General features: G+C 37.5%; 4 protein-coding genes across 18 annotated transcripts in view; 1 reads left to right on the top strand and 3 right to left on the bottom strand.

Moving 5' to 3' along the window:
* LOC129577491 (longitudinals lacking protein, isoforms A/B/D/L-like) overlaps positions 1 to 11,485 on the bottom strand; it is an 89,909-nt gene extending 78,424 nt beyond the window's left edge. For 4 of the 15 annotated variants that reach the window (XM_055464693.1, XM_055464652.1, XM_055464658.1 and 1 more), the window contains exons 1-2: positions 11,352 to 11,485; positions 11,148 to 11,273 (exon numbers count right to left, since the gene is read on the bottom strand). The gene's annotated coding sequence lies outside the window, so the exon portion shown is untranslated. Of the gene's footprint in view, positions 1 to 11,147 lie in introns of all 15 variants that reach the window. The other 11 variants (XM_055464696.1, XM_055464684.1, XM_055464648.1 and 8 more) reach the window with 8 other exon arrangements.
* Positions 11,486 to 12,356: 871 nt separating this feature from the next.
* On the bottom strand, positions 12,357 to 14,355 carry LOC129577495 (zinc finger protein 595-like). Its single transcript, XM_055464703.1, has 6 exons — positions 14,083 to 14,355; positions 13,743 to 14,001; positions 13,541 to 13,670; positions 13,102 to 13,461; positions 12,812 to 13,010; positions 12,357 to 12,741 (listed from the first exon to the last, which is right to left on the bottom strand). Exons 1-6 carry the CDS (start codon positions 14,197 to 14,199, stop codon positions 12,601 to 12,603), a joined length of 1,206 nt encoding a protein of 401 aa, XP_055320678.1. The 5' UTR covers positions 14,200 to 14,355; the 3' UTR covers positions 12,357 to 12,600.
* A 287-nt stretch (positions 14,356 to 14,642) lies between these two features.
* On the top strand, positions 14,643 to 15,751 carry LOC129577498 (ATPase inhibitor mai-2, mitochondrial-like). Its single transcript, XM_055464707.1, has 4 exons — positions 14,643 to 14,797; positions 15,113 to 15,168; positions 15,255 to 15,313; positions 15,389 to 15,751. The coding sequence occupies exons 1-4, from the start codon at positions 14,745 to 14,747 to the stop codon at positions 15,515 to 15,517; spliced, it is 297 nt and encodes a 98-aa protein (XP_055320682.1). The 5' UTR covers positions 14,643 to 14,744; the 3' UTR covers positions 15,518 to 15,751.
* On the bottom strand, positions 15,591 to 19,454 carry LOC129577496 (uncharacterized). The gene is made up of 3 exons (XM_055464705.1): positions 16,767 to 19,454; positions 16,391 to 16,664; positions 15,591 to 16,293 (listed from the first exon to the last, which is right to left on the bottom strand). The coding sequence occupies exons 1-3, from the start codon at positions 17,020 to 17,022 to the stop codon at positions 15,873 to 15,875; spliced, it is 951 nt and encodes a 316-aa protein (XP_055320680.1). The 5' UTR covers positions 17,023 to 19,454; the 3' UTR covers positions 15,591 to 15,872.
* Positions 19,455 to 19,532: the final 78 nt, after the last annotated feature.

The raw sequence follows: 19,532 nt of genomic DNA, 5'->3' as shown, positions 1-19,532 counted from the left end.
TCAAATGCGTTCACAATTTTTCATTCATGCTCTGGCTAAAATGATTTTTTTTGTCGTCACCGCCACCGTCGTTGTTACTGTGGACGTTTTTGCGTAGCATTCGTTTGCTGGGTGACTGGAGCTGTCATGCGAACATCTTTTGTTCATTTTCCACATTTCGAGAACAATCGAAACAAATATTTTCGAGGCCGATGCGAACGATGAACACACAATGCCGATCGAAATGTAGCGAGGGGGCGCAAAATGGTGATCAAAATGAATTTGGTTTGGATCATTATATTACATATAAGTGTAACTCAACATGTAAACGAAATGGGAAACGGGCCCTTTTCGTTCCATTCGTAATGTAAATTTTCCACATATAAATATAAGGAAGGGAGATTTGAGACGAGGGAAACGGGATCTTTTTTTTATTTCATTAAGCACGAAACGATTTACACACTCACACAACAACCGTCCATCGGATATTTTGCGCTCGTTCGTTCGTTTGGGCGACAGAAACATTCGAGAATATACGATTTAGATAGAGAAAAAGAGACGCGATCGTGTGTTGTGCTGTGCAGTACTATGTTGTGTTTATGTTTCAGTTGAAAAACATGTTTGAAGGAAATTAAAGATTTGTTTCTCTCTTGTACGCTCGTTCCCCCTTCAATTGACGGCTTATGCGTCACAGCGCTCGGCATGTGTTGTGTTCTTTCCCTTTTATCCTCTCTGCTTATTTTTCTCTTCTTTTTTTTTGCTTCCATCGTTCAGTCCGCTTTTGTTTCCATGCAATTTAATGTTTTTGATGCGGTGTGCACGGTGTGTATGTTGCTTTATATATGTATTTTTTGTTTTTGGGGAAGCAGTTTTCATTTTGTGTTCGCATGAAAAATATTTGATTCCTGCCGATTATTTTGTGCTTTGGGCTGAATATCGGCGAACAAGCGTTCGAAAGAAAATAGAAAAATATCAAATCGTATGAACGTTCGTTGTAAATTCGTATAATGGCAGCTCAGAGGCGAGAGAGATAAAGATAGATAGAGAAAGAGAGAGAGAGAAAGGGAAAGAAGGTCGAATGTATGTTTGGATCGGTTCGTGTGAGTGAGCGCGAGATAATTGAAAATTGTGTGTGTGTGTGTCGCTCTCCCATCCACATAATTATCTTCTGCACATTACAAGAGCGAATGAATTCAATACGAAAACACTTGGCACCAACACATGCGCAACGCACATAGGGCGAGCGAGACAGACGGAAAGCAACATCCAACTCGACTCTTGAATGCAATTTTATATCAAAAACTATACACGAATAGAGGATGAATGTGTGCTTCGTTGTCACAGCCGTCATCGTCGGCGGCGGCGGCAATGTCGACGTTATTTTCCATTGCTGCTGCTGAAAGCGAATGCTAAATGGTGCTGTTCTGTGCTGAGCAGCAGCGGCGCAACGCGTTCGCCTGATTTCATTATTCAACACACATATGCATTCACAACAACATCGATAGTTAAGGGGGGAAAACAACAAAGACCGTATTTTACCTAAAACACACTAAGGCATAAACCAATTGGCTTGTGTGACTGTACATTTTTGCACGCAATTGTGCTCTCTTTCTCTCTCACTCTCACTCACTCTGTGTTCCGCACATTATTCAAGTATAAAGCGTTCTTTTTATTTCGGGTTGAAGCAGCAACAACAGCAACAACAACAACAACAACAGCAGCATACATGTATCTATATAAATATAGCTTTTGTGGATTTCTTAATTTCGGATACGTTATTCATCACAATGCACAGTATCCACAATGCCGCCATGTTGTCATAGTTGTTACTGTTGCTGTTAACGTTATTGCCGCTGCCGTTGCTGTTGCTGTTGCTGCTGCTGTTGCCTTTGCTTTTGCTACACTTTTGCACATTTCAATACTGCAGGCGATAATGCCTCTGTATAAATATAGATTGGTTTATTTACAATGTGAACTCGATTCGTGCAACGTTTGCTCTGTGACTATGAAAAGCGAGCACATTTCATTTCTCGAGGTTTTGACGAATGCAAAACAAAAGGAGAGAAACAAATGCTGGCGATGATACACATTGCAATGATACCACAATGCCATAGTCAGTCGTGTGATGTGACTCAAAAATCGCTTTGACATCTTCATTCTTTTTCCCCCGTTCGCGTACGCTTTTATGCATGCAGCAGAAAACCAAATAACAACAACAGCAACGACAAATTGCTTTGGTGGTGGTGGTTCGTGGGAATCGATGTGCTTGATCGACATGGAAAATTCGCGTACACCATTGGGAGGATGGCGTTTTAAAATAAGCCGTAAAATGTAATACGAGAGTCATTTTTAGTTTCGCCTTGAAAAAGTTCGAGAGCTTCTTCATTTTGTGTGCGCCCGCTTCCAAAGCGCATTTCACAAGCCAGTCAGCCAGTCAAGTAACCAGCCATACAGCACGAATGTGAACGCAAAATACGACAAGGAAAATATTAGCAGCAAATGTGTGCTATGCACCGCGTGCATTTTGAAAAGAAGGAAACCGGTGTGTGAGTGTGTCAATGCATGCGTGTGCTTAATGCACTTAAATGACGGCCATATTTTGAAGACTTAAATGAAAAATGCACGAAATCGAGGAAAAAATGTGAAAAGCAACAACGAAAAAGTCATAATCTGAAACATTCATGGCCTGCGATAAATGATCGACATGAAAAACATAGATAAGTTTCACGCATACACGTATAACAGCAATAGCACACTGCAGTGCATGCACACGATCGCATTGTGGTTTCTCTCCTCTCCTTTTGCTTTTGCTTTTGAATTTTATTTCTGTGTTTTTGATGTTCGTTGTTCTTCTTCTTCTTTTTTTGTCGTTGTATTCTCATTTTTTATTTTGTTTTCCGTTCGTATCGCTTTCGAAATTCCATGGAAACTTTGCCATTTATCCCACATCCCGCATGAGAATGGAGAAAAAGCAACACAATCGTTCAAATTCTACCGAGTGAGTTCTAGCATTTCATTTTCGTAAGCCGTATGGCTTTTGAAAAACCCATACAAGCCGAACAAAACGAATCCGAAACGGTTCGGTTGGTTTCTTGTTTCCTTCTGTTTCTCCGTCCCTCTGTCCATTTACTCCATGTCTCCCTGATTGAACATTGTCGATCCGATGAACAATGCGCACATATGGGCGCGCACACACACACACGCAGCGAGAAAAAGAGAAATGCGAAATGAGAAATAGGAATTGAGAAAGAGCCACACAGTGCGAGGAAAGACAGTCTCTTCATGTGAACATACGATCGTTTACCGAATTTTTCATTTTGTTCTGTTTTTCACCATTAGCCTGGTGATGGGTTTAAGTCGATAATACAAAGACACAGACACATACACACACAAAACCAATGTGACTGATGGCTATGGCATCATCAATGTAGATGGAGGAAAACCAAAATCGAGGCAGATGTTAAAAATTTACGCTTTCGAAAACGAGCGAGTGTTTGTATGGCGTGTTGCATTAAATACAATCTCTCGGTGGCACCAACTGAGTGTGTGTGCGTGTGTGCGTATGTTTGTGTGTTCGGTCGAAGTATTGGGTTTCTCTTATGTCTCGGAGCAAACAGTTGGCGATTGCGGGCCCTTTTTACCATCTAAATGAAAAACATAAAATCGAAGGGGTCTCTTCAAAAGAAAAAAAATTGTATTAAGCAGAATAAGCAGCAGCAGCAGCAGCATCGACAACAACTTTTATACCAACTTGAATACTATGAACGCAACGAAATTAGAGTGAATATGAAATTGAGACACGAGAAAATGTGTATACGTGTCCATTTTCAATGTGGTTTTAGCGGCTTTTTTCTCAGTACACACACATCGTACGCAAATATGCCATTCGCGAGCGAGATGTTCGATCAAATAACATTTAGCTACACATCGTCATGGTCGTTATTGTCGCGCTAACGCTAACCGCTCTAACTATCGCTTATTTCATACCGTGTATATTCTTTGAACACATTTTGAGAATGTAAATTTGCTACTTACATTCTGTTTTAAGGCACAGACGCTTTTTCCATTTCACTTTGTGTATCCAGTATACATGCGTATGAACAAATGCCATTCCATATACTGTTAACATTTTTGTTGACAATTGCCAAATTCTTCTGAGGGATTAGAGTGCGAAGCACAGTACTTTGGTTGTTAAGACAAACAGAAAGACAAAACGAAGAAGAAAATTTGTGTTTTATACGTAAAGTTTGTTGTATTTTTGATATTTTCTTTTTCAATTTTAACCTATTCGGTCGCTCTTGAATTCTCCATCTTTCGTTTTCTTCTTTTCTTATTCAATTCACACTTTTCAAGCCGAAAACTATTGAAAGCGTCGTCGCTAGACAGATATACATATGTACTCAAACAAGACGCACGCAGATGTCAATGTGTTTGTGAGTGTGTATGTGTGTGTGTGTGTGTGCAAAAAAAGTACAATTCGAGGTGCGCATAAAGTTTTGTACGGTTGCCTCTTCATTTATTTGTATGTATGCTGAAAAATGCCATTTGGTATGATTTCATCATCATCATCATCATCATCATCATCATGAACGTTGCCGTCGCCATTGAACGAAGAGCATGACAGAGAATAAATGGTGTTTCAGAGGACTTGGCCACGCTTCACCGGCAAAAATTCGTCATCGCTATTGCGATGGTATGCCATAGAGAAAATGTCTGTTTTGCGAATGAAAAAAAGCCTTTGCAGAGCATTCACTTTTCATTCGTTGTGTTTGCACTCTTTGATCGACAAAAATTGGTGCGAATTTTACAAAACGAGCGGGCGCGTACGAGCGTAATGAAAATTTTGATGAAATTAAGCGGAGGCTCGCGATAAATTGTAGACGCGGTCTTATGATTTCCGCTTTGAGTTTCATCGTCTTCACAATGATCGACGGCTGTTGGTGTTGCTATCGTTGTTGTGTCACTGATTCTACTGCCAACTGGGATGATGTGTTTTTCTCTTTCGTTCTCACGTCTTCAATAGGCACTCTCATATGTGTGGGACGCCGCAAAACAGACGCTATATACACAATGAATTCACGCTGGTTTAAATGGATGAGATCATCACTTGTGGATTTAGCTTGCTTTGGATTTTTCCAAAACTATGTATTCAAATGAATACAAGGAAAAAAGTGCTTTTTCATTTGTCACGTATTCACTTCAAAATGAAAACCTAGTCGCACGCACGGCATAGAACAGACACAGCAAAGCGAACAAACGAACGAGCGAGCGAACGAACAAACAGATCGACAACAGGCAACGGAGCAAACCAATATCACGTCATTTTATTACGACTATAAAATATGCTGGAGGCTTTGTTTGGAGCGATGAAAAGTTGTGAAAAATAATGTCATATGTAGGTGACTTACAAATATGCCTTAATAGTAGTTAATTGGGGAATATGTAAGTCTTGAAATCATGTGCTGATGTGGTTACGAATGCGAACGCACAAAGATAGCAACGACAATGGCAGAATAACCGATGTTCGTTGTGTATGTTTATCATATTGTGCTTTGTCGTATTCTCAACGCTGACAATTGAAAACATTAAAAATAGATCTGTTCAAGTGAAATGGTTGTTATTTTTTTTGTTTTATTTCATTTTTGTTGCCATTAATAGCTCAAAAGTGGCCTTTATCATTTTTCCAACGGGCAGAGACACAACGCACACATTGTGCATGAGCACTGTGAGCACTGAAATATGTACAGATACTTAAATGCACAAACATTCGTATAGATCGCTCAATAGTCCACGAATAACTCAAAAATGACATGTTAATTTGCAAAATATACTGTTCGTCTGGTGCATGTTTTTTTTTTCTGATTAGTGAGCTCTTGTGTGTGTTTGTGTGTCGTGTTCACATTTTTGTAGTTTTTTTTTCTCATTATTATTATGGTTCCTTTTCCTCTGTTTTTCGCTCGTCGAGCTTTTATAACTGCAAGTTGTATACTTTTTGCGAGTATATTGTTGAATACCGAACAAATTTCCAATGACGATGACTGGCGTTGATCCATAAAATATTATGTAAAGTAAAGAGCTGTAAAAAAACTACCACTTTGAAATATAAAATGTTCAGGCATAAAGCAAACAAACAACGGGCTCGGCAACGGATCAAAAACATTCAACAACGATCATAGAACTCGACAACACAAATGTTCAAGCAAGCGAACGAATACAGCAGCAGCAGCAACAACAACAACAACAACAACAACAGAAAAGAGACATATACCAATAGAGTATAAAATGAACCACAGTAAAAATGTTGAACGCAAAACAGCAATGGCGTACAGAGATCGCATCGTAGGGAACATTCTAGAAATGAATTTGCGCCTGTGTCTTTTATGGCGCGCGCCCATCTGTATTGGAGTAGTGAAGAAGATATGTTATGCCTTATTACCGTATTGGTCGAATAAAGACAAAACAACATCGTAAAGCGAAACACTCGTTCTGTTTGCCATTGTTGTTGCTTTTGTTTCTGCTGAATTGTCCTGTACGCGCGGGAAATGTGCTTGTGTAGTGCTTTTGATCGAACTTGATGTTTCATTGTATTTGATTTTTCTTACTTTCCGATTTTTTTCATGCTGAATGTTTCTGAATGTTTGGATTTTGTGGAAAGTTTTCGTCTGCGCAAACACACATTGTTTACATATATTGCATGGATAATATGTTTGTGGCTGTTCTGAGTGCGAGAGTGTTGTATATTTATGGCGAGTATTTTGTGGGGAACAATGGCGAAAGAGAAAGAGCGAACCCTTTTGTGAGTCGACTAATACAGAGAACGTACGGGTACGCAAAACAATCGATCGAGCGAATGTTGTAGAAACAGCATTTATGTGGCTGCCATTGCTGTACAAACGATATTTCCAGATCGCTCATTTTGTTTATTTTTTTTTCTTTAGCTTTATATGATTGTTTCTTTCTCATTTCATAAAATATTTATTATTTTCTGCGCTTGTTATTTTTTTCCCCCCGACGCTGTCACTGCCTGCTCCGTCTGTCTTTTGCATTTTTAAATAAATGGCAATCGAACTGGGCAAGCTACTCTCTATGCGGAACCAGTTTTTCAAAATATTCTAATTACAATTTAAGCACACATACAATACATGCATTGTCATCGTAACCGAACCGCTTCGTCCGTTCGTTCGTTCTATGTAATGTAAATTTGTCAGAGAAATCACTGCCAAAACGCAGTGATCGGACGATTGCATGGCTCATAATTGCCCTAACAATGAGAAAATCCCACTCACTGTTGTTGAGTTTCTTGTGTCAGCTTTGCAAATGAACAAAATGGAATTGCCACTAAACGATGTTTGCAAAATGGCGATTTGTCAATGGTAATATTTGAAATACAATTCACTTGTGTGCCCATGCAAGGGAAACTCAAACAAAATTATGATGTGTAGTGAGCGAGTCGCTGACTGGGAAACGCGCTGCGTGAATAGTTTTCTCAATGAGTCGCTGTAAGCGTAAAATCATTTGAATATGTGCGCATATTCAACAGTTCGAAAGGCTTTTTCTTCTTTTTCTGCTTATTTTCTTCACTTTGTTTAATTTGTGAAACTCATGCAATTGAATGGAAAATGATTTTGTGGATTTTAAAATGCCAGGTACAACAGCAAAAAAAACTCCACATATTTTTTCTGTATTTTATGAAGCACACATAGTCTTCAGTTATTTTATTATTTTTTTGTTGCTGTTTGTAGTCATCACCACCGACGATCGGTCGTTCAATTGTCACCTTGTTTTATGTACGCGCGATACATTACAATTTCGACGCATTGATTTTAAGCAAACGAACAACAGCGAAGAAAAAAATCATGAAAATATTTCGTTGTTGAAACGATGAGATTGGTATAGGAGTAAAGGTACACATCAAGTCAAATTAAAATTCAATACCACAACGGCTGAGCTCACATGAAAAAAGGCAGCAGAAGCAACGATAGCGGTAGTGGTGGCGGCGGCGAAAGCGTACCAAACATAGCTTTAAAACCCAATTTATAGTATAATTGAACAAATATTATAGCGTATGTTTGGAATGGACGTCATTAGTATTTTTTGTTTGGTCTGATCTGGCGTACTGAAATTCGTAATTGACATATAGACAGAGTCCGCATTATTATTTACCCACATACGAAATTATTTGTCATTGGCTGTTATTCGTTATACGGACACACATTTCATGTTACTGCATTGGTATGATTTGGGCGAAAGGTGGCGAAGTGCCTTAACATGAAAATGTTCAAGCTGGTTTTTTGGATCGTTCACTCATCAGTAGCATCCATGCAGACTGCCCCAAAGATTCTTCACCGCGTAAAAATGAAAATATCGAATGTATAATTCATGTGTGATAAATCAAACGTCTATCGATGTGAATGATCGTCGTTTTGAGTACCACTTTTGCCGGCCGCAATCGATTAGTTTACGTTGTGCATGTATTATAGATCAATAGAAAGCACACGCATACACACCAAAGAAAATACTGTGCTTAATCTCTGCCCGATTTTGCTTTGCTGAACATACAAGCCAAACGACGTGGTCGATATTAAACGTTTATTGTACTACATTCATTCATTCCATTTCAGCTAAAGTAAACATAAACCGAAATTGAAAAATCCGAAAGTCAAACAACAATATTCGGGAATCGAAATGTCAAAGAGTCGCGCACTGACGTTACACGCAGAACACGCAGAACACGCATAGAAATTAAGAAATATGTGAAAGAGATACACAGAGAGAAGCAGAAAAAAAAATCAATGTTCAGTTTTTTTAGAATTGTGTTTTGTGTATGATCAATGTGCTTTCAGCTTCGGTTTTCCCCCAGACGATTTTTTCTTCTGTTGTATCGTCACCGTCGTCGTCGTCGTCGTCGTCGTCGTCGTCGTCGTTTTTTTCTTCTTTCATTTCATTCGCGCTGGAAAGAATCAACTTCAAGCAAATAGAATACGTAAACGACCGAGAATTTATCATTGAAATAATGTTGATTGTATGATTTAATTTGAGGTCTTCGTATTATTACTTTTCCATTCCGTTTTTGTATGGCGCTCCATTCGGTATCATTAAATTCATGTATGTACACATTAACTATGGCACATGTATAGATGGAAACACACACCGCTTAGACACTTACATTTTCATCATCATAACCATTGTCATAAAATTAACAAGCTCTCTGCTCGCATAGAAAACAAGCCAGCCCGACAGATATTCAGAGTCTGACACATGAGAATCAACAAAAGAAGAGAGGAAAAAGTAGGTAGACTAAATTATACTCGTAATAATTTCGATATATAAAATATCTATTCGCACACTCATTCGCTTCACCGAATCGAACGGAAAAAAGAAGAGCGCACACGCGAATGACAAACCTCGATCAGATCCACATAAATATCAAAAATACGGCAAACCGAACAACAGCAGCAACAACAAAAGCACTTGAGCATTTGATATGAGTGGCGGCGCACCATGCACGAAGATACACACACAGAAAATGTGCGAATGCGATTACGAACAGCAACGAGCGCTCGTTGCGCGGAAAGAGAGAAAAATGTGAAAATGGAGAAAAAAAGAAGCAGAAGAATCAAGCAAAAGCAAAAGCAGAAAAAAGAATAAAAACACGAAATAAATAAAACACATGAAATCCAACTGCGAAACTCCTCGTTGGTGGTGGACATGTGTATGTCCGCGACGGCAACATTTTCATCCGTATACAGTCTCTTCAAAGTCTGTAAATCGCGCGCGCTCGTGTCTTCGTTCGTTCGTTCGTTCTCTCGATTATATTGCCAAAGTGGTAGTAAAACGAACGAGCAATGTGTGCTTTTTTGTTCGTTGTATGTTCGTCGTCATCGCGCGCTGCTGTCATCTTACGTTGTTCAGTGAACGAGTCGTGCAAGTGAAATACCACATATTATGATCATTGGCGGATTTTCCATGTTTATTTTTATGTATATGATGTGTGTTGTGCGTCGTCATCGTCTGTTGTATATTTGAACGCTGTTACACGATATTCACAGATAGGTATACTGATTGAAAACGGTATACGGTGGTGTTAAATACGCGGAAAGCGGTACAACAACAACAACAACAACAACAACAACAACAACCGAATCTCTCTCTATATCATTTGTCATCTGTAGATTTGGTGTTGTAAATGGTCCAATTTGACCACTTCGCAGTACAGAAATACGGCAGAGCAGCAACAAATGAATAAATAAGTGAAAACTATTTCGAACAGCCCCTGATTTTGAAGGAGATTGTCCAATAAATAAAGCCAAATAATTTTAATGCTGTCGGTCGGTCACATTGTTCATGTGTTCGCTGCCTCTCTGTGTTCAGCTCTCAACATAACAACATTTACCGCACGCATACAGTCGCACGCATTCTCGTTCCGACCGATAAAATCACCAATATATGCGACGGCACACCAATTCACCCGAAAATGAGCGTTCTCGCTCCTCGGATGCTTGCCTGTGTATTGTGAAATATAAACGTTTTAACAAGCACTCTCTCTCACTCTCTCTCTGCGTATAGAACAGAAAGAAAAAACCAAATCTAAAATGGCGGATATGAACGCCATGGAATTTTTTTTTTCTTCTTCTTCGATTTGGACACGTTTGAAGTTGGAAAATTGCATTGATATGGCAAAGTTTTCCGACGCAATTCACATCGATCATCGCATCGATATGATTTAATCATCCAAAAAATTATGCAGATATAACACAAAATTCAGATTTTTTTTTCCAATTCAAGATAAAAAGAGTGATATTCTAGATGATTTGCAAAACCATACAGAATGACGACCGACTAATAAACCGAGTGCAGTCAGATCAAAAAAAGTATAACAACAAATTTCACACGTGTTCTTAAAAATTCCAGATTGATATTTGTTGATTACTTGTTTTTCGTCCTGTTATTCTTCTTCACTGAAACTGCTTAACCTAAACTCTCGATTGAGCCGCTTGATGCAGCAGCCAAATTGTCTTATATACACATTTTTATTATTTAACCAAACCGATCGAAAAGTCGAGTTTTATTACCAGAGAAAGATGCAAACATTTGCCAAGAATAGATAAAACATAACAATATTCTTACATTTCAAATTAAAACAAAAATTATGGAATAATGACACTTACCGTAATCAGCACAGTCTTCATTTAAAAATATCACTGAATTTCTGCCCCAACGCAAACTGGTTTTTCTCTTATTTTCTATGAATTCGGTTTTAACAACTTGATAACTTCCGATTGCTTACTTTAATTCTTTTTGTTTTTTTGTAAAAATACAATTAATGATTTCGCATTTGATTTTGGATTTGTTTTTGTTAATGTGCAACTTACTACTTGCAAAAGAAACTGTTTTAGTTGTTATTGTTGTTGTTGTGTTTTGTTATTGTAAGTTGGATGGTGTCTTTCTTGTTCAGCTTCCTAAATAGCAATGAGCATCAGCGTCGTGAAATGAAACCGTACGCGGTACGACGTTTGCAAAGTGTTTCACTCTCATAGGCATATGAGAAAGCGCGAGGACGCAACGCGTGCGTGACAGACAGAGATGAAGAGAGCGTTAGCCATGCATCCGGCAATCAAATTCAGCAAATGCGCACCGCATGACCAACAGAGACGGTCGATCGGTTCTATGTTGCCACATGCATTGAAATTGCTGAATATTAAATATCGTTCACAATGACCGATGAGCCTTCTCCGCTTATTGTTCCCGTTTCAGCGAGTTGATCTCATAAAAAATCAATACTAGAGGCCTTGTTTGAAATAAATCAACTACAACCCATCAATTCAGAAAAATACATCTTCTTTAAGATGGTAGAATAATGGAAATTGACATAAAGTCAACCATTGTGAATTGGTCGCAATATCAATTGAATTCATTCTTCCGATGATCTTTGCGCTCTAATTTTGTCTCATTCTCTGTTATAAGACTATCCATTATGGAAAAGTGAATAATTGTTTTTGTTTCACAAAACTCGAACATTCGTCGCACTATTGTATATTTTTCAATAAAGACGACACGGAAATCGAAACCGATCGGAAGATGAAGAGTGAATCATACAGCGATTTATGTTCCAGTGAAATAACCGGATATCATTGAACATATGCTGTTGTCTCTTTCGCTTTTGTTGATGTCCATACAAATTACAAACATTGCACGAGTCCTATCGAAATGGTTTCATTTTTTTTTTTTCTGTTCATTTTATCAACAGCCAGATTTGGTATGAATAACTGTGGCTCAATATAAATATGTTATAATAAAAAATAATAATGTAATAAATATTTGTTTTCAACTGAGACTATGAAAATAAACCATTTTTTTCAATTCAATTCGAAGTGTTGTCATGTATGAATTTTATTAAAACATATTCAAGTCAACATTTTTGTCATTAAAATAATTTGCTGGAAATCACGGTGTGTGGTTTGACAATGTTCGATAACATAACAAATAAAATGTTCAATTATTGACACTGATTACGATGGCGAATCGTCGTATCTTTAAATTTCTTTTCTTCATATTCTTCTGAAATGCGATTTTATTTTGTGATGGAAAACGCGTTGATTAATCTCGATCAAATCACGAATCTCAGCTAAATTTCAATGCATTCATCTCGTTTGGATGGGCTTTTTTCCTATGAGCATACATGGACGAGCCAAAACGAAAAGCTTTCCCGCAAAACTGGCAAACATACGCATCTGTTATGCCAGTATGAATGTAACCATGTTCCTGCGAATTGAAATGTTGTTGTTATGACCGATTTAGGTTGGTTTATAGCAAAAATTATTCATATTCTTACTTTTAGCTTGGTGCGATCACGAAATCCCTTTCCACAAACAATACACTTGAACCGTTCCTTTGAGCCTTCCAAATGAATTTTCTTGTGTTTCGATAGCGCCTTCATGTTTGTGGATATCCGACCACATATATTACAAGTTTTTGGCCCTTCCACGTGAATACTTTTCATGTGTGATCGCAGATTTTCCTTATTTTTATACCTAAAAATAAAAATGTCAAGATGAATACGATCTCAACAAAAAGAAAACAATTGCGGAAAAACGAAATAAGGTATATAAAAACGATACTAACCATTCTTTACAGATGTCACATTGAAGTCTTTCGTGAACCTCATGGTCAGATCGAATGTGGTACTTGTGCATGAAAATAGTGCTTGAAACTTTACCGCACAGATGACACACGACTCCTTGGTCGACTTCATGAACTTTTCGAATGTGTTTCTTCATACCCTTCGCCAGAATCATCTTGCTACAATGTGGACACGGAACTTTGCCATGCCTTTTTCTCGTGTGTGCCTTCAAGTGTTCTGCGGATGCAAAAGTTTCCGAACAATGATAGTTTTCGCATCGATACGAAACTTCGGGATGCTTCTCTTTTACGTGTTTTTTCAATCTGTATATGCTGACAAATGTCTCTTCGCAATCATTGCACCTGAAAAATTCCAAAAAATATTTAGAATGAAATCTTTAAATCTTGCTCCACTGTCACATTCCAAAAACCACTTTCTTACTTCAGATTCTCTAATTTTGGGTGTTTTTTATATTTTCGTTTCTTTAGTGAATTTTTCAATTGTTTCTGTGCAGTGTCGTCGGTCTCTTCTTTAATTGAAGGTAAAGAGAGTTCTGTGCGATCATCTTCATCTGTAAATTGAATGTAAATAACATGAATAAAAAGTTCCCGGAACGAAAAATGCCCAACATTGTTCAACATACCGCTGTTTTCATCGAAATAATTATGATCTGTTGAAATATTGTCAAAGTTGTTGGTTATATCATCGTTCTCAAGGAATTCGATACTCTCACTGATTATCAACTCTTTCGATTCACTCGAGGTAGTATCACACTTGTTTGAATCAATATGCTCACTTCTATAGCAAATGCCCTGAATTTCTTCTATTCGAATGAAAAACTGATGAAACACATCCACTTTACACCAACATTTTCGGCAAACATAACCGAATCTCGGCTCTTCCTAGCGGAAAATAATCAAGTGTTGAAATGTAAAATCGTAGTTCAAATTAAAAAAAGCATTTGCAAAGTAATAGTGCCTTACATTGAAACAAAATGGGAAATGTTTATAGAGTATCGTGGCAATGTACAACTGTTTTGCTTCATCACTTTCGAAATCAATCAACACCTCCCTGGACTCATAGCACAACGAACAAGCCATAATCTTCTGTTTTAGCAATCTCCTATTTATTAACTATTCACCGGTAATTTTGCGTGCATTTCTTAGTTTTGTAAGGGATTTTTTGAATGTTTTACTTTCGAATATGATTCACAAAGTATAAACAAAACATCTTCAGCCGAATTAATTGACGTTAAAGTTGTCAAATTTGATTTGTTTCGAAGCAGGCGCTGCCGTCACATTTTACAACCGTCTCATTTTATAAACATTCAGATTATCAAATGGGCACATTTAATACAATTTCAAACAAAATGGTTGTATCCAAATGTTTCCATTTATTGTACGAAAAATAATAATCGCATTTTTTTAAAACGAATTTAATTTTTCTTCCAAAACAGTAGAAAACACCATTTACTTATGTATATTTAGTGGCGCCATCTAACTGCAGCCATTATCCAGTCGCAAATCGTAAGTGTCAAAACTCCAATGTTCGTCGCATATTTCATATTTCTAGAGAAGGTGCACCAAGTCACACAACTCCAGACAGTCTTACGATTATTTTCACGTAACATTTCATCGAGAGAAAAATGAGCCAAAACGCTTTGAGATCATCCAAGTTCATTGTTCCACGTCTCCTTGGGTAAGTGTACAATGTAGACAAATTTAAATAAATTGAAATCGAAGCGGAAAATTCGTTGTCGAAATTGCGCTTCAAAACGATGAAATTGCTTGTATACTGCCGGGTACAGAACGTCATATATATATATATCTATTTTTAATTTTTGGGCTGTCGTATTGTCGATTATTATTGCCGACTGATTACGTAATTGCCAAAAATGTGTGTTTCCATATTTAGCTAATTATTTTATTTTTTGGAAAACTAAAACCTTCCATTTATTGAGAAAAAAGTGCAAATTAATTTTATCATATGATTTTTTTTTCATCTATGTCGTAGTATAAGAGCCATGTCAGGTCCAGCTGGCGATGGAAAAGCCGGAGCTATTCGCGAAGGTATTCATTCGACTTTTTTTTTATTGTTGTGATTATTTGATTCGTAAATTAATTCAACTAAAATCACCATTGATTTTTCTAACAAGCCGGAGGCGCTTTCGGTAAATTGGAGGCTGCTCGTGAAGAAGAATACTTCTTAAAAAGGGTAAATTGATTTTTTTACTCCCATATGACCAAACAACGAATGAAACTGATTGCGCATTTTTCTTATTGATTGTAGCAACAAGAACAGCTGAAAAAGTTGAGGGCCGATCACATCACCCAAGCCGACTACCATCAAAAACAAATCCAAGAACATGAAGAAGCATTGAAACGTCACAAGGAAGCCCTCACCAAAATCACAAAATAGATCAACCAATACAATATGAAAAATTCCCTTTGCGATTTTACATCGGTCTTGGTTTAACATCCTTTCGTTTCGATTTGTTTTTTTTTTCCAATAGCGAATTTTTCCATCGCATTCGCTGGCAATTCTAGTAAACTTCAGTGTGCAACTTTGCTTAGCATCAAATCACGTTCAAATGGCACAATTTTGTTGATTTATTTGAACCGAGTAAATAAATAAGAAATTATAAAAACAAGATTACAAAGCAGCATTTTGGTAAACTTTCTCAATTTTATTTTGTGTCTCTTTCTCAATAATATAATCTGAACTTAGAACTTTATACATCTGTGGTATCTTAACATCTACTATCGAATAGATTCTATTCATGTGCATTCTGTAGGTTTCTTAACAGTATAATTTTATTGATTTCGGCAATGTCACGATTCAATTTGGCGGTTTCAAGTTGAGCTCGTAAAATATCCATACGCAAAGCGTGCTCCTTGGCCTGCATTTCGATTATCAATTGAATTTCGTCGGTATACTTGTTGCCGAGTGAACTGTTTGTACTGAATGAACTGTTTCGCAGTAAATTCAATACGTCAAACGATGTGGTTATCGGATTGCTGAAGGGAGAAAAGGAATCATCGTTGACACTTGGCTTGATCAGTTTGGGTTTCTTTGTGGCCGCCCGCTCTGTGTTATTATCGTTGATACCCTGTGTTTCAAAGTTATTACCGCCAACATTTGACGATGATTCATCCTTTATTTCCACCTCACACAAATTTTGTGTTGTTTTTTGCCTAGGATTTTTTTTATTTATGACAATAAATGTGCCGCATTTCATTAGTTTGAAATGAAAAAATTGCGTGTAAGATAAAAAAAAAAGTGTACTCATACCAATTGAATAATTCGTCATCATCGTCATCGGAAAGCACCTGAGTTTCATTACCATTGGCATTTGCTTGTGACACATTATCATCGGTTGACAATTGATTGGTGGTTGATCCATCGATGGTTTGTACTGGATCATTTTTGCATGAGTTTCGCTTAGCATTCTGCATGAAGTCCCATATTTCAAATGTAAATGCATTTGGCCGTTTTTTGTCGGCTATCTCTTGACCATATTTCGATACCCGGTTCGTGTAGTCGAGAATTTCTGATCGCGTACAAGCTTCGAAGAAAAAAATCACACACACACACACAGACAAGAGTAAACTTCGAACTAAATTGCAATAATTTCAGTCAATAAAAAGGACAAGTGGATATACTTTACCTTTCATTCGTCTCCATTGCTCTTTGAGCCTATTACAATTTCGTTCATTTCCAAAGAGTTTACAAAATTCTTCATGAACTGATTTCCAAGCTCGATTCTTCAGCGCTGTGAGATCAGCATCCAAGCGCTTATTCTCAATGATATTCATATCACGTTTGCACAATTCCAACAGATATCGTTTCTCCTCAAATGCCCAATTTTGCGTGCGTTCTCGTTTTTTTAAACGACTTGTTGCATTCATCGACCGCGACAACATGATTCAATGCTTTGAATTTTCGTTTTTTTATACTACAAATAGTGTTTCTTTTCTCTCGGTCGCTTCGTTCGAAGCTCACACTCTGGGTATGTGAGCGGCTCCGAACGTTGGCTCGTTAGTCGGTCAGGTGAAAATATAGAATTAATGTGGAAAGCTTTGCTCGTGTTTCTGAAGCTTATTGTGTACGTTTCAAGTTCTGATGTATTGATGTATGCGAGAGCGGTAAGCGAATGCACTTCAAACACATCTTAGCGCCGTGATATTTTGTCGTTATGTATATATACACGTATATCGCATCAGTGTATCCATAGCACAATGCACAGGTAGATTGTGAAATTGTAAATTGTGATGCCACTAAATCTACGACAATATATGTAATTTAGTTTTTCTTCTATGACGATAGCCACAATGAAGATAATTTTTAAGGGTGTTTTTTTTCTTATTATTTGGTTATTTTTTCTCATTGACAATTCTTTTAATGTTTAATGATTTTTTGTTTCAATTGAATATTAAATATTAATAACAACGACGAACAGAAAAAAAAATTAAAAACTGCAATTTTTCGTCTTGTTTTTCACTAAAACGTAAAATGTTGCAAGAAATCCAAATATCAAGTTGTTGTGTAAAAATATTGTTTTAGTTATGAAGATGAAATGGTTTATTCGATTTGTATTCGGCGACGAAGAACAGAAGAAAAATTAACAATTACAAATCAACGCAATCACAAACAGACACACGCACTCGAAAAAAAAAACACAACAAATAATAATGTAATCGCCAGTGGACATTGCCAGATTAGCAGAACGGCAAAACAGAGTCTCGTTTTGGTGCTCTGTATTAACGAACGACAAGACGTTAATTAATTAAATCTCGATATTGTTCGCCTTACGTTCGACGAAGAAACGACGGCGACGACAACGACGACGACGATGAAGAATAAGAAAATGTCCTACATCACTTTGCTGTAAAGTCAATACTATATACATTTTAAAATTACTCATATCGAAAAATATGATTCTAAAACATAATATAAATGGTACGGCTCTGTGGCTCTATGGCTATATTTAATAACGTATATATACCTAGCTAGCAGAGTGAGAGATATAGTACAGGGATTTACATAAGAAATTCCTTGGCCGTTTGTGTGGCATAAATGAATAGCAGCAGAGAGCGTCTCTAGTCAGTGACTAAAAACAATTTGATAGTTTAGCGCAAGTCTTTTACCGTACAAAATATGTATGATGTACCATTAAAAAGCGAAGAACGTCCAAGTTGCCTTTCGCACAACCGTAGCCGTAGCTATATCGTGGCTCCCGTAGCCGATAGCGACAAAGAATCAGAAAGAGAGAGAGAGTGTCGATGTCTTTGGCAATTGAGCGCACTCATGTTGGCTTTGGCTTTCGTTTGTTGACGTTCTACCGTTGTTGGTTCATTTGGATCACCGTCATCAATATTATTGTCTCTCGCTTTTTGTATTTATATCATTTATACACACAGTACATAGGAATTTCTGTTGAATTTGGTAGCATTACCATTTTGTTCTCGCTCTCTGTTCTGAGCAAAAACAGTTTGCCTGCTTGTCTGTCTGTCTGTCTGCTTGTTTGCTGCCTCGCTCATACGCTCACACGCTCTCGCTCGTCCACGCTCTATTCTCTCGCTTCATTTTAACATTCGACACATTCAGCATCCAAAGGCAGAGCGAAGGCGAAGTAGCGGTGGCTGTGGCGGTATTGCTGCTGCTGCTACATAACAAATATAAAGGAAAAATCCGGTCGATATTTATTTAAATGAAATGAAGGAAAAATGGATAAGGAGCATAAAACATAATACGCCAAATCAAAATGTAATTGAATGTGTCAACATTCCATATTGTATACCAAATAGATACGTCTCTCTCGTATCGCATCGCACACAGTACAAGCATAAGTATATTATACAATCAAAAACACCCCATGGGCTCTCATGTCGTACCTTCTTCGATTCGTTTCAAAACGAATCGAATCGAATGGCATGGAATGCATACGATTGATGTGGAAAATATTCCAATGTCTTTCTCGCTCATTTGCTTGCTGTGTGTATCTCCTTACAGCCAACGTCCACCACCACCACCACCATCAGTACCATCGCCATCGCTGCCGCTATCACCACCGCCACCGTCGCATGCAGTTCGGTACGATCCGACAAAGATGTTAAACATAAAAGGTATGGATATTTCTATAGAAATAGAAATCGTTCGAAAGTGCCAAATACGATGGCTATGTAACACATAACACACAATACACCAAATGTGGATGGAAAACGAAGATGTAAAGGATTGGCATTGCTTTTGCAATTACTATATTACATTTATCACTTCTTCGTCGTCATCGCCGTCATTGTCTTCATTGGCGAATCTGGTCAAATCTCTGCACATTCTCTCGCAGGCAAATGGAATGTAATGTGACATAGCTTCGCTAATCTGAAATGAAATTTCCTCCCCTTAGCCCGGTTTGATACTTTGAATTCAAAAA

Source organism: Sitodiplosis mosellana, unplaced genomic scaffold (genome assembly GCF_009176505.1).
Source record: "Sitodiplosis mosellana isolate CC-2019 unplaced genomic scaffold, AAFC_SMos_1.0 Smas_scaffold_6197, whole genome shotgun sequence".
Lineage (NCBI taxonomy): Eukaryota > Metazoa > Arthropoda > Insecta > Diptera > Cecidomyiidae > Sitodiplosis > Sitodiplosis mosellana.
The sequence above is the reverse complement of the archived record's forward strand: the minus strand, read 5'-3'. Positions and strand labels throughout refer to the sequence as shown.

Excerpts from the sequence above, each read along its gene's own strand:
- LOC129577495 (XM_055464703.1), bottom strand. The coding sequence starts at position 14,199 with ATGGCTTGTTCGTTGTGCTATGAGTCCAGGGAGGTGTTGATTGATTTC. Across the intron at positions 13,671-13,742 it reads TTATTTCGATGAAAACAGCG|ATGAAGATGATCGCACAGAA; the intron begins GTATGTTGAACA and ends TTCAATTTACAG. Across the intron at positions 12,742-12,811 it reads GTGATCGCACCAAGCTAAAA|GAACATGGTTACATTCATAC; the intron begins GTAAGAATATGA and ends TTCAATTCGCAG.
- LOC129577498 (XM_055464707.1), top strand. The coding sequence starts at position 14,745 with ATGAGCCAAAACGCTTTGAGATCATCCAAGTTCATTGTTCCACGTCTC. Across the intron at positions 14,798-15,112 it reads ATTGTTCCACGTCTCCTTGG|TATAAGAGCCATGTCAGGTC; the intron begins GTAAGTGTACAA and ends TCTATGTCGTAG. Across the intron at positions 15,314-15,388 it reads AAGAATACTTCTTAAAAAGG|CAACAAGAACAGCTGAAAAA; the intron begins GTAAATTGATTT and ends TATTGATTGTAG.
- LOC129577496 (XM_055464705.1), bottom strand. The coding sequence starts at position 17,022 with ATGTTGTCGCGGTCGATGAATGCAACAAGTCGTTTAAAAAAACGAGAA. Across the intron at positions 16,665-16,766 it reads GCAATGGAGACGAATGAAAG|CTTGTACGCGATCAGAAATT; the intron begins GTAAAGTATATC and ends TTTTCTTCGAAG. Across the intron at positions 16,294-16,390 it reads GATGACGAATTATTCAATTG|GCAAAAAACAACACAAAATT; the intron begins GTATGAGTACAC and ends AAAAAATCCTAG.